At 35.5% G+C, this 14702-nt stretch overlaps 2 protein-coding genes across 9 annotated transcripts in view; one reads left to right on the forward strand and one right to left on the reverse strand.

The window, feature by feature from the left end:
- LOC128864351 (bridge-like lipid transfer protein family member 1) overlaps nt 1–8819 on the reverse strand; it is a 52130-nt gene extending 43311 nt beyond the window's left edge. For all 7 annotated transcript variants that reach the window (XM_054103974.1, XM_054103973.1, XM_054103972.1 and 4 more), the window contains exons 1-8: nt 7664–8819; nt 4832–4967; nt 4624–4767; nt 4437–4564; nt 2153–3585; nt 1329–2091; nt 891–1259; nt 368–825 (exon numbers count right to left, since the gene is read on the reverse strand). In XM_054103974.1, coding sequence (XP_053959949.1) covers nt 368–825; nt 891–1259; nt 1329–2091; nt 2153–3585; nt 4437–4564; nt 4624–4767; nt 4832–4967; nt 7664–7774 — 3542 coding nt within the window. In that variant the 5' untranslated portion in view covers nt 7775–8819. The remainder of the gene's footprint in view (nt 1–367; nt 826–890; nt 1260–1328; nt 2092–2152; nt 3586–4436; nt 4565–4623; nt 4768–4831; nt 4968–7663) is intronic.
- A 4228-nt stretch (nt 8820–13047) lies between these two features.
- Nucleotides 13048–14196, forward strand: LOC128862814 (SUMO-conjugating enzyme UBC9-B). 2 transcript variants are annotated; one of them, XM_054101567.1, is made up of 2 exons: nt 13048–13170; nt 13227–14196. In XM_054101567.1, exon 2 carries the CDS (start codon nt 13382–13384, stop codon nt 13859–13861), a length of 480 nt encoding a protein of 159 aa, XP_053957542.1. In that variant the 5' UTR covers nt 13048–13170; nt 13227–13381; the 3' UTR covers nt 13862–14196. The 2 variants fall into 2 exon arrangements, with proteins under 2 accessions (XP_053957542.1, XP_053957543.1); XM_054101568.1 differs by having other exon boundaries at nt 13230–14196.
- Nucleotides 14197–14702: the final 506 nt, after the last annotated feature.

Genomic DNA, 14702 nt, shown 5'->3' on the forward strand with positions numbered 1-14702 from the left:
CCTTAACTCCCCACTCCAGGAAAAAGAGTATAATAAATAAGTAGACAATGTGAACAAAGGCAAAAGTAATGAAACTTTTTTCAGAGAATTTTTTCGCGCCGTACGCATTGTAAAATTTGTCACAGAATTTATGGCAAGACTAAGTATATTATATAATTGGCACTTAAGCCCTTTATTGGGTGTTTGGCCGAGCTCCTTCTCCTATTTATGTTGTGTAGATGTTTTGTTATGAGCACCTTTTTCATGGCAGAAATACACTGGGATTCATGCCATTGCCTGCATTTTAAATATATTTGCTTTAACTACTCACTTCCTAAACACTTCAAGTAGTTCACTTTATTATTCTTGCATACCCTCAAAGACTTACTTGTGCTGCACGATATGCAATTTATGATCAGGGATGGGCAGTGCCGATGCGCCCTCCAGCAAAATCGGTCCCAATGAAGTACAACCAACCTCAATCCAATTCTCGAAGAATTCAGTCTCGTAAGCGCGTTTACATTCCGAGAAACTGTCACGCAATTTTCTATTGCTTTCTTCACGTGAATCGCGTCGTTGTGAAAACGAGTTCGAGCTACGTTTCGGCTTGCCAATATTATGTTGTGACTGTTGTTGCTCTGACTTGATTGAATCCTGTTCCGAACGACGCATTTTACCCGAACGATTGCTGCCAGTAGTGTTGGTATTGTAAGAGTTGGTGAGATTTGAGTACGAACTACCGTTATGCATGAAGAGGCGTAGCAGTATTGACGGCAGCAAACCAGAGATGCCAGACTTAACACGTTGGCCGTGCAAATTGCAATTGGCCAAGCGGATTGGCGAAACCTAAGAAATGCAATAATTAATATTGGAATTTTAATCAAATTTCTGTTTATGTTAACATTACTTACCCAGGCATGTAACGCTGTTCCACTCTCAATTAAATACACATCTACTGCATCTATAGACACACGCGTCATTTTGTATTTGATATCTTCAGCTGAAGGGCATTTGTATTTGTTTTCCTCTTTAGTGTGTGGGCATTGGTTGCTCGGCACGCCGTGATGACAATTACGCACCGTTTTTGGGGATTTCAAACAATTTTCTGGATCCACCGCTAGCAGTACCAAAGTCTCTAGGCCAACAACAACATTGCAAAGCTGTGGCAATGTAAGTTTGCCAGATAATTTTCCAAGCTGAACTTCAACCAACCAAGAATACTCTAAAGTGTCTTCGTCAAGTGCACAGCCTTCATTGCTGAACATTGCATGGCCACGTACCTATAGAAATTAAAGAGTTTATGCATAGTTCAGACACGTACGCATAGGCTTTTCTTGATTTTGATTTACCTGCACCGCTGAGAGCAACAAGTGCCCTTGATTTATATGTTTATCTCTATTAGGACGCACCACCAAATCGGAAGTGATCAAATACGACGGACTAACCAACACCTGAAGCGTTGTTTCGTGATAGCGTTTATTCATCTCAAAACCGAAACGTTCGATTAGCACCACCGGACAAGGCGGATCATTTTCGTTGCAGTTCTTCATAATATGCGCTTGGATATCGTGTATGATGAGCGAAACGATTACCTCCAAAGGTCGATACAAACGTGGATCGAACGGTTTTTGTTTCTCCTCCGGCACCGTTACTTCTGATATGGACTTTGTCGCCATATCTTTTTCTTTCGATAGCAACTGATCCTTTGGGTTTGTTGTTGTGCTCGTTGAATTGCTCTCCTTCAATTGTACATTTGATTGCTCCATGTCGGTGAAATTTTGATCTTCGCCAAAGATATTTTCTTTTAAATTTATAAAATCACGCAATACGTTGCCGTAACACATGAGTACCGAGGAGCCTATTTCCAGCTCGACGGTGACTTGATCGGCCGCTAAAGTTGCTGGATCGAATTTATGCTGCTCCGGCTTTTGCCAGTTGGAAACCGGTGATTTCCGTATTTTAGGGATGCGCATGGGACTTAATAATATTTCTTCTTTTTCCGGCGTAGTTATATCAGCTTGCGGATCTGGGCCTAACGGTGGCACTGGATGATAAACATACTGTATAGAGAGCGCTACTATCGGCACAGTCCAGCAGTCTATCCAACCCGCACTATAACGAAAAGCAAATTATGAAAAAGCAAATATATTTTGTAAATTTCGTGATTACTCACCTCCGCTGGCATATTTTTCGCCATTTTTTTGTATACAATTCAGGACGACTTTTGACTTTACCTCCGCGTGTCAAGAGACGCGCATTTTCATCTATAGCCAATACAATGGGGCGCGTAGAAGACACCTCTGGCACATACAAACTCAAATCCAAACCCTCGCCGTGTATCCAAAATTTTAAGGTTACTGTTTTGGGCAGGAAATCATCGAACGGCAGCGCAAAGCTCATGTCGAAAACATCACCACAGAAGGCCAAATGATTATTCTCTTGATTGGCACTGGAACAGTCAATCCAATTGTATTCATTGCACAGTGTTAAAAGCTCAAACTCATTCAAAAGTATATTGAATTTGCACGTATACGGCACAAAGGCGAGTATATCAGGTCGCGCCTTGCTGGCCCAATCCTCGATGAGATCCTGAAAGAAGCATTTATGCTTGTAAACGATGAAAGCCGTAGCCTTACAACCAGTCAAAGCGATGCTCCAGTCCTGCGGTGCATTCCAGCGCGTTGGATAGTGTATGCGCACTTTGTACTCGAGCGATTCCAGCTCGGCCAGGCTGCGATACTGCAGCGAAGTGGTGGCCTCGACGTGAAATAGTTGCCCTTGAATTTTAGACGTATAACCATCGCTGTGTGTTACCCACGGTATGGTCACCTCCACATATGAGGCTGGACCAACAGTGATATGCATGGCATTTGTCTCTTTATCTTTCGAAAAGAGTATATCGATTGTGGCTTCGCTCAGCACACAGAGTGTTACATCGAACGATTGATAACTTCGCAGCTCACCTGGCTTAGGGGTGGGAGTAACTTTCATCTCCTGCCAATCGGGTGGATAGAAGAATTTAAACAGGTGATCACGTTGACGATCTGCCCATGGGCCATAACTGAAATCAGTGCCTTTCAAACACTTTATATTGATACCCCACACCGGTGGAGATGGTTCCACGACATCACCATTAGCAAGTATAATTAACACTGGCTCTTCTGGCACCACACCCGGTTCATCCATGTAAAAGTACAACTCCATTTGATTGCACATCATAACCACGAATCCCTCGCCCATGTAACGAGGCGGTTCATCTACTAAGCCCGTATACTTTGGACTGGGTGCGAACATAACTTTTGCATTTTCGATATTTGCCTTGACGAAATGCATAAAATTATCGAGCCGACAAACAGCCGGTTTAGTACTGTACGTACAATGCGCCTCCTCGACCGAAATGGACAGAGTTGTAGGTGTCAATCGATTGCCGAAGACAAAACGACCAGAACAAATATCCATCTTTATCACCGGTATTAAATCACGCCAAGTAGTTGCTTTCATAGCTTCTGAGTTTTTGACGCTTTCACGCTTGCTTTGTCGCGCATTCTCCATATTCATGGTGTGCTCTTTGAGTTTCGAACGCTCTTCAGCAGTTAAATTATCAGTCTGTGGGAGTATGAAGATAAACATAAATTAATTGCTAGTAAAATTGTAAAAGAACTTTTTGAAATTAAAAGCAAAACATTTTAACATAAACTCTATTGATTCTTTTTGTTTCAAACTAGACTCTTCAAACACAGTACTCGAACTGATTTGCATGGTCTAAAAGCTTTTCGTAAGGTTTTTTAGTTCGCCAGACGAAATTTCATGTTATTTTTGCAAGCCTGTTTAATGGCTTCTGTGTCCAAAAAATACTTTAATTTCTGCAAAAATGTTCGATTATTTCCAAATATTCTCAGACTAATCTTCAATTCCTATAAAATCCAATATGTGCTCATATGACAAACCGAATCCACAATTTCCGGTATGTCATCTTTTTTTTAATTTTTTCTTGACAACCGTTTTAAACCCCGAATACCACTCTTCTATTGTGGCACTCTTCTACTGTCGCCATACTCTGGATACAATAATTGAAACGTTTAAGAACACTTATTGTTGTAATAGTATGGGATATTTCTCTTATATCTTTTGGGAATACTGCTGAACACAGCCCTTGACTGGATTTAAATCCAAGTTGTTCCGGTAGCGTAGACGAAACTAACGTTGTTGAATTTGTATAAGCTTTCTTAAAATTTTTTGAGCTCTTTGGTCGATGATCCCTTTCCGTGCCGATTACGCAAGCATCAATGATGTATCTAACTTTCCAGAAGTATTAGTAGTAGTAGAAAAACAGTCATTTTAAAATTCCTTTCGAATCGTGTTTTTTACTATCATATTGTCTACACCCAACAAATTATACTCATTTAGTTATTACGTATGAGCCGAATTATTCAAAATTATATTTTATTTCATTTTACCGGTATTAGAAGCGAAGGTTTCAGTCCAAATGTTTTCTCAAGCTGATCATAGAGATCGGAGCGATTGTATGTGTGAAGTTCAAAACCATTTAACTGTACGGAGAGGCGTGTATCGGAATGGGAGAGATCTGAAATGTGTAAAAGTGCCAAATAAGTCATATAATAATGAAAAACAAAAAGAAAATACCTTCGGAAACATCTTTGGGAACATACGATCGCCACCAGCGAAATATGAAATAACCATCCTGTACACGCACTGAATAATCGAATGTTATATAGACAAAATCACGAAACATAATTTTGCCCGCCAACGGATTCAATGCTACGGAACCTATAAATTTAATAAGAATTCATTTATTTTTGTTCAGCGATCCAAATTGTCTAAGAAAACTTACCAATTTTAAAATATGCGCCTTTTATATACCAGCGATTGACAATTTTCGTTATGAAAACTCCAACTAGGCGTGAATTGTAGAATGTTATGTAGGTAACCCAAGTAATAGAGGTCAGTAGAGAGCAAAGTAGCCATATCTAGCGAGATAAATGAAAAGTTATCAATATTTTGTGTGTTTGTGTATTTTTATTATTGTAATTTTTTTTATTATCATACAATATGCCCTTAGAAGCTTCCTGCCTTTTCACCCTTACGTACATCGTTACCACCCCACTTTTGTTTAACAACATGTTGCATGCCACCGGCTTTATTTCACACCACCCACATTCAGTATGCCATTCATTTTAATTTTGTTTGAGGTCAATTACCGACGGCAACATAGTAAACAGCTTGTTGATTTGCATACCCAAAAACAAAAACGTAAACAAACAAAGCGCCCCAAATCAAAACAGAGCTTTTACGCATGCACTACTGTTGTCAAAATCAGCTGATTGAAAACACTTGCTATCTACTGTGTTTATTTGACTCTTCGTGCGTTAGCTAAACACAGCACGAGTTAGGGGCCTAAAGCCCCTTTTGGGTTATAAACGAACATCTCAACCAACGACTACATTAGAGCGCAAATACATGGTTTTCTTCTTACGCAATCTGGTAGAATTGGTTCATGAAATAAAATGCACAAAATTAGTTGAAAAAATCTACTCGATTAAATATAATTAGAACATTTATAAAAAATTGGTATTTTTAATTAATTAATGAAGTTGGTAGCACATAACTACAACACAAAAAGTCGGTTATACGTAACCGGAACGACCTGGATTTATATTCAGCCAAGGACTGTCACTTTAGCAGCATTCCCCGTAAAGGTTTATGCTGCTACAACGACAAAAACAACAAGAATTTTAGCTATACACATATTTTATTGTAGCTTTTGTCATGATCAGCTATTTATTTTTATTTTACTTGCATAACGAAGGGAAAGTAGTGACATTCCTTGACTGGGTATAAATCCGGTAGTTTCGGTAATGTAGAACCGACTGTCGCCTTTGAGGTTTTTTTTAGTTTCTAGAAATCACGCATTTAAAAGATCTCGGCGAAGAATTATCATTCCAGACGAATTGTTCAAATAACCGCTGTTTTTAAAGTCAAAATTTTGCATTATAACCACAATTAAATGATAATTAAAACAAAATATATTGGTTTCTTGTGAGTCAAATCTCTAATGGTAGTGGTACTAGACCAATAACAAATGCGTGAATTTGGTTTCTGCAATTTTGTGTACTGAAAGTCAAATGTTCTATGAGAATGAAAAAAGCAAACAAGGGAAAAACAAAAAAGCAGGCCTCTTTCACAAACAGAACACAAAATCAACTGCTCTAGTGCCACAACCGTGAATTAATTCGCCTTGGTTTCTTGTATTTTAAATATGACGAGCTCATGCCTTGATACTTTTCAGATATTTGACATGTATGAATGCATATTTAGTCTCGGACAAACAGAAGAAAATTTAGCCTAAGAATAACCTATTGAAATTTGTGATTTCCTTTTATTTTGCAAGAATATGTTTGTGTCTCTAAATATAATATAGTTATGAAAAAATAACCTCATTTTGTACTAATATGGTTAAAATAATAGCAACATACGTAAAATCTAACTCAAATTATAGAAGAAGGTATGTGAAAATAAATTTACGGAGCACAGGCTCAATTAAATTATTTAAAACCTACTCAAGAGTTCTATTCTATGCCGATTTACATTTTTGCATAGCTAATCTACATTAAAACTTCAGTTATATTGAAATAAAAAAGTCTTTCACACACTTAACGGTGTGTTTCAGACAGACATCTTACTCTAACGTGGATTGGGCCTACCCTGCAACCTTATAAACTTAACCTACAACCGAAACTCTCTCTACATTTCACAGAATCCTTCACATAACGTAGATTTAGGTGTTGTATTTTTGGCCTACGTACCAGCTCCAATCAGGACATTCATTATTAGCCAACCATTGGCTCAACGTCTAAAAGAACAATTATATTACAATTTTTGCATAATTATATATGTATACATACATATGTTTTTATAAATAAAAACACTAGCAAAATATATAAGTACATATGTATGGATAAAATATTTCTGAAAAATTCGGAAATCAATTTTTGTTCTGCTCGGAAGCTATTGGATGTCTAGCAGGAATATACAATCTCGTAGAATTCTAATATCTACTCATACTCTACTCAACTCTGCAAATATATAATATATTATAAGTACACATATGCACATGTAGGTACATACATACATACATACATACGTTTGTGAAAGAAATTATGGCATCGACCTCCCAACAATAGTCTAGAGATAAGGAAATAATCATATTGAGGGATTTTTAATTTTGTAATCAATAGAAGCGGTTAAGAATTAATTTCGTTGTTATTGTTTTACCATAAAATACTCCCCAAAATTATTTCGGATACGAAAAAAATTTCTGGTGATACCAGGAAATATTAGGAGTGGTAGTACGCGTTCGCTATAAATCCAATTAGTCACCTTAACAATAATAATAAATAGATGCCTTCTTATCATAAAATATTGTGATTTGCATACTTGATTATAAATTATAATGAAATTGCATTAACGCTATAAAGTTGAAGTATAAAACATTTTATGTGCCCTTTGGAAGCTGCATCAAAGCGCTTATCACAACAACGAAAATATATTATTTATTATTGTTGCATTTATCCGAAATACACTAATAATCATGCAATCATTGAGCGATCTTTTGTGTATATACATACATAACTATAAATATAAATGTATATGTTAAACTTCTTACCATCGGCGCATCGATTTTCATATTTTCTAGTGGTATGTGGCTGGTATTGTTCCAGTTACCCGCCTCGGGGAAACCAAAATTGTTATCGGATTCTTCGACAACCATTTCCATCTTGAAGTTGCTTTATATCCGTTTTCTATAACTATCCGTGAATCAGTCGCAATTTTACAAAAAAGAAAAAATTATAGATAAGAATTATCACAATATTCATTCGAACCGCACATATCACTTCGCAGTAGCTTTTTTTCATTAATCACTATTTAGTCTATACATTTCAAACAATCCGAGTTGATTTTTCACATAATTATGCACTTAAATTATTGAATTTTCAATATTTTTGCAGAGCAGTCGATCCACACCCTTATTAGCGAATGCAGCCAAATTGATATCCGGACTTCGATTTTTCCAACCTTTGGCATTGGGGCTGCGCCCAATTGCCTTTGTCGTTTTATAATTTGCAACTTCAAGGCTGCCTTTTTCGTTTAACTTGTAACTAACACTTTTCATTTATCACAATCCGTTCGATCTTTTCTATAACTGTCGTTTCCAATATTTTTCGTTAAATATTCCCTTACAATTAATATGACAAATTAAATTAAAACTAAATTGGAAAATCTCGCGTAATTCTACAACTAGACGACATCTTGCGAAAATTACTGACAACCGCTGTCAATTAGCTGTCATCATTGCCAAAAAAATTCGTTTTTAGCTGTGTTTCATGAAAAAGTTCATAGCGGAAGATTACAATGGTCGAACCTCCAAAAGAACAATAAAGGTCAATGTTTGTGGACGGTGGGTAACTGTGAAACTAGTAAGGACCGTCATATCCAACGATGCAACCCCAAATCCTTAGATCCCCAAAGAGTCCCTACAAAAATTGTCGAAATATTTACAAAGTCAAAAATTAAGGCACCAACATTTATCAAAACTGTTGCACTATTACTGAAATTAACATTAAGTTGCAACTTTGAAAAACTCGTCAGTCCATTATCAGCAATTGGTAGCTTTTCGCCAGACCTTAAAAAATAAACTCCACTGAATAAATTCCGTCAGAACTTCTTTTTGGCCTGGCATCTAATTTTATTTCGTTTGCAGGTATTGTTTGTCAATATGTTCCTTTAAGTCGTTATTACAAAATATTATCGGGGTGTTTGAGAAGCATATTGTTATTGTTAAATGATAAAAAATAATAATAATAAATATAATAATATAATAATAATTATTTTAATTTAATTTTATAATTTAAAAAATGTAAATCTATCGACGTATTTGGACACTATAGGCGAAAGAATCGAGTATCAGACAGTTCCCAGATAACGACGAACATATCATGCTTCTAAATTATATACATAAATTACGCGAGTTTGCTTGATTTTTTACAAAACCATAATATAATTTACTGAAATCATATTGTGGTAATTTTGCATTGATAAAATTATCAAAAATTTACGCATTGCAGCGGCCGACTTGGTTCGACATCAACATAAATTTACGGTTCTGGTAATTAAAACACCATTTGAATTATCTCCAGTTGGTACATTACATGTGGTTAAACAATTTTTCAACACAATTGATGACTAAAATATATGCGAGTACGTTTTCTGAAATAATACGAATCTGAACGTATTTAAACTTCGAGCATTTTAAAAACGCTATCAAAAGTGCAATTACTCAAGAACGCATAATGTTCCGTAACGGGAGAAATGCGATGAAATTCAAGCACTCAGGGGGTACGCGGTCCTCTCAATGCATTTATTTTTTTTTTTTGTGTGTATGTAAACGTAAGAGACCTTTGGTGGAAATATTCGGCTGTTCTAAGAGTCTATTTCCCTTGTTGTTTATTTCCGAAATTGTTGATTTAGCTATTTCAAATATTTTTGGGCAAAGATGAAACATTTAGACGTTTTCCAATTCTTTGATGATTTGAGATTTTTTCATTAACTTAAGAATTTTCCTCTATCAATTTATTAGCATTCAGGAACGTTGCACTCGAGAAAAAACAAATTATTTATTTATTTATAATTTATAACTATAACAAATAAATTATTATATATGTAAATACATAAACGCAGCACTGGCTACAAGGAGTTCAGCTGAAAAACCGAATTAAATGCTAACTCTAGTGTCAAATAACAGCAGTTATTCCCATGGCAGCCGGTTCTACGTTACCGGAATGACTCGGGTTTTTCCCGACCAAGGGCTGCCGCCCCGGTAAACTAGCCCTGTCTAATGAATTGTTTATCATCCAGCAGTTTTGCTCGTTTCCACGACAGTCGGTTCTACGTTACCGGAATGAATAATTCCCCTTACTTGTATGAGGATCGTTTATGCTGCTGAAACAACAACAGCAGATTTTGTAGCAATTAACAGCCAAAGAGCATATTCTGGGAGTATCCGTTGTCATTTCTGATTATTTTGCTATTTTTCGTTGCTTTCTGTTTGGATGCAAAAATTTAATTTTAATTAATTTAATTTTAATTTTAATTTTACACGACTGTAATAGAAAATTTTAAAAAACATTAGGAGAAATAAAGAATGAATTATGTTATGTGTCTTATTAGTGGGAAAATTGAAGGATCAGCAAACATCAGATGAGTTTTAAATTTGTAAACACGGAAAATTGTGACGCTAAAATCGATATCTTTCCTAGGCCCTTTTCCGGCCCTTTCCTCTTGTTGTTGGGCCGGTTTTACAAACCTTTTAAATATGTAGAGTAGAATGGGGTAAGATAGGTATGGGGGCACAATAGGTAGGTGGGGTTTTCGTCGCACTGTTTTTGCAGAGGTCACTCGTCTTATGTGAATTGAATACGTGGTGGGGAACAACGTTCGCGACTGTCATTTCGGCCGTCACCATTGATTAGTTATCCTAGTTCTGGCGTCGTTTAGTTTTTTGTGAGCTTTTCTCCGACGTAGAAAATAATGCTGAACACGAATAATGTGTTAGTTTTTTGATATTTTTGTTTTAAAAAAAAATATCGACACTAACATAAAACATGTGCTTGGGGGCACTACAGGTCAGCCGTCTGGGGGTATTATAGGTCACTACTTTTAATTGAATAAAATAAATTTTATTTGTTTTTGCAGCAAGATGGTGCGTAATTATGTGCGAAAAACGCCGAAACAAAGTGAAGAGGACGTAAAAAACGCAATCGCGGCAGTCCGAGATGGCGCTAGTGTTCGATCAGCCTCTAAACAATTTACAATTCCGTTCGAAACATTACGTGCTTGCGTGATGAATTAAAGAAAAATTCCTAACTTTTATAACATGTGCAGTGTTCATACTCTATAAAAAAAGTTAAAACGTTAATTTCCAAGCCATGTACATTGTTCTTTTCCCCTCACATATTGTGACCTATCGTGCCCCCCGATTTTGAAAATATCGAAAAAAAGTACCTTTGTCTTATTGAATGCAGCTTCCAAAATATTTAGCCAAACATAAGTCAGTATAACCAAAATGTTAGCAGATAAATAACCTTTCAAAATCTGGCTTATTTTTCAAAATCAATACAAAAACACCGTAGCAAGAGCTCTCCAAAAAAAAAAATGACCTATGTTACCCCATTCTACTCTATAAGTTTTATTTAAACTAAATCTTAATAATACGTTCACATATAAGTAGATAATCTACTTTTTCGTGCTTAACTCCCAATCCGTAATTAAAAAGGGAGTAATAGATCATTATTTTTACGAGTGTAAAGAAAAACGTCAAAGTAAAAACTAATTAAAATTAATGCCGGCAAAGAAAACAGGTTTGAAGACATAATTCTAATAAAATGTTTGTTAGGTTTGCATAGTTAGCATTCATATAACAGAAGAAAAGTGTGTGTCCATAAACGTGTGTCCTCTCGTTACTTATTACAAAATGTAATATCGCATTTCGAATGAGTATTGATGCCATAATTTTTTGAAACCGCAGTAAACGCCGTTTACGGATTTCCTCCAACTGTTTATTATTAGCAGCCAATTGCGCAATTAAATAAGCTATTCCGTCTCCTTGTATTTTCCTCATATCGTTAGTAATATATAAACAAACCAAAAACACCGAAATATTCCACCAAAATAATTTCTATGAAGAAAAACCTTTCACAACAGTATTGACAGCTGATTATCAATTTTGCAGATAATGTGCCATATGTGAACGGGTAGATTAATTTTGTCGGTTTATTGGTAATTAATGCATATGTGAACGTACTTTAAAACTAAGTACTACTTAATTATAGAAAATGTTTCATTCAAAAATATGGTAACATTTCCGCAAAATATCTGTATACATATCTTAACATTTGTCAAAATGTGAAATAATTGAAGAGGTGCTAGTTCGGGTCTGTTTCATTTAATATATAAGTATAAAATAATAATAAATACATTTTTTAAGTCGAAAAAAAACTGAGGAAAGCAATAGAAGAATGAATTTCTTTCATTTAGAATTAGATCTGTTGCGATACTTTTTATATAATCTTCGATATCGGGCATATTGGTATCGATACCTATGCAGTGAAGTTATCGATACCCGTTGTAAAGTTGGCAAAAAAATCGTTCACATATACAGCGATTAGCAATAAACCCACAAAAATTAATCTGCCCGTTCGCATACGACAGATTAGTTACAAAAATAACAATCAGCTTCTTAATTGATGCAAACTCATAGCCTCTGTGGCCGTTTTCATTGGCATGCCTGCTTATATGTACATGCGAGTTCCTTTTGCGGCAGCTTCTCCTGCTATAAGCTCAGAAAAAGTTCGACTGCTTTTTTATACCATAGCGATCGCTGTTTTCTGTAATTTACAGGCATAACTAGTAAAATAATATTTAATAAACATTTCATTAGAGAAATTTTTTTTTTTTGCCATCGCCTATTTTACTTAGTTTTTACTTTGAGGTTTATCCTCATTCAGAAAACACAGAGTAGTACAACAAAAAGTATATTTATAATTTGAGGTTGTTTTACAATCTCGGATTTCGGAAGAAGCATTTTGTATGGTTGATTTCGCTATTTAATTACGGATTGAGAGTTGAAATTGAAAAAGTAGATAATCTAGTTATATGTAAACCTATTATATTAAACTGATTTACCGATTTTTTTAAATAAACTTTGTACAGAATTTGTATGTATTGTATTGTATTTGTATTTTAATATTTTCCGTATAAAATACAAAATATGGCAAAAGTTTCGTAATGTCGACATAGAATGAGTTGTGATTTTTTTTTCGAAGGAAGCCTATTAAGTTAGACTTAAGTTCGATTTAGAAATACATTGAATACCGGCTTGAAAGTTGGAAGCTGTCGGAAAATTTGTTAAGTGCAACCCTGCAAGGACGCCGTTTATTCAGCATTTTCTAGCAGTTTTTCTTGCAGCTGTCACTTTTGACAACTCTCGAATACACATACATTGACATTTTTATATCGACGCACGAATTAAGCGGTAAATTTGTAAAGCTGCAGTGTAAAAACGAGAAATTCCGCGTGTTATTTAAATATAAAATTTAATTAATTAAGAAAACTAGGGTTAGATCGCCCCACAACAGTTTGTATATAAAATTGTAAATGTTTTTTTGTTTCAGAAGACCAAGAAGTACCTTCGAAAAAAGGCTTCATTTTAACATCGCCGAAGAGAAAATCGTGTGAGCGTTCGTGTGTTGGAGAAAATAGAACAAAAGCGAAAGACGAGGAGTCTTACTGTTTTAGATTAGAGTGGGAAAATATCGTCAGAAAAATTATGTCTGGAATAGCAATTACACGTTTAGGGGAAGAACGCAAAGCTTGGCGTAAGGATCATCCATTCGGCTTTGTCGCTCGTCCAGCCAAAAACCCAGATGGTACTTTGAATCTTATGATTTGGGAATGTGCTATTCCCGGAAAGAAGGGAACCGCTTGGGAAGGTGGCCTATATAAGTTGCGTATGATTTTCAAAGATGATTATCCCACATCGCCACCAAAGTGTAAATTCGAACCGCCGCTATTTCACCCCAATGTGTATCCGTCTGGCACGGTTTGTTTGTCATTGTTAGATGAAGAGAAAGATTGGCGTCCTGCCATTACTATCAAACAAATATTGCTCGGCATTCAAGATCTGCTTAATGAACCGAACATCAAGGATCCAGCGCAAGCAGAAGCATACACAATCTATTGTCAAAATCGTTTGGAATACGAGAAACGTGTGCGTGCACAGGCACGTGCTATGGCTGCCACTGAATAGGAGGACGTATAAAAAGGCATTTCGCACACACAAATACATATATTATTAGTTAGAAGACGAGAAATGAGAACAGAATAAAGGAGCGTAGCTTGAGAGCTGGATCTTAAGGGTGCGTGCTTAAACTGCGTTTAGATGTAAACAGTGATTTCAAAGCATTTTTTGTAAATGCTCGAATTATAGTGTTGCCCGTAACTGAGGGGGCAATCTAAATTAAATTATTACTGTACTTGTCTATATATGATCCTACTTTTAATTGAAATAAATCTACTGTATTTACATATGTATTAAAAACGAGAAGAAAAATAATAAATAACAAAGATATGTAAAGAAGTGGAGATCTTAAACTGTACTGTATCTCGACGTAACTCTTTTTATGTTTTCTTAATTCATCATTCTGAACTTGATATTAATTTTAACTTTAAATTAGAGCTTCAAGAACCTGTAATACATTCGAAAAGGAAAGTTTTAATTTTTATAAATAAAAACTGAAATCCGTGATTTGGAAAAAATGATGTTTTTTGATGAAATAAATAATAGAATAGTGACTTGGTTGTCATACTTAGATACAAAGGGGAGTGGATATAGCAAGCAGTAGTCAATTTGCCTCTTTTCTAATAATGTAGTTATTTATTGGAAGTAGTTGTTGTAGCAGTAAACATTATCTAGCTTTACGTAGGATTTTAAAAATGAGCCAGATGACAATTAAGAATAGTTAGATCAGATCTGCTGTGAACGATATGTGCAGAAGGAAAATTGTATGACGCAGTTGAAGCAGCGATTTATAGTTGTATATTTTATGTATGTATTTACATAAAATTGTAAAGACTTGTGCAATAATATA

This window comes from Anastrepha ludens, chromosome 5 (genome assembly GCF_028408465.1).
Source record: "Anastrepha ludens isolate Willacy chromosome 5, idAnaLude1.1, whole genome shotgun sequence".
Lineage (NCBI taxonomy): Eukaryota > Metazoa > Arthropoda > Insecta > Diptera > Tephritidae > Anastrepha > Anastrepha ludens.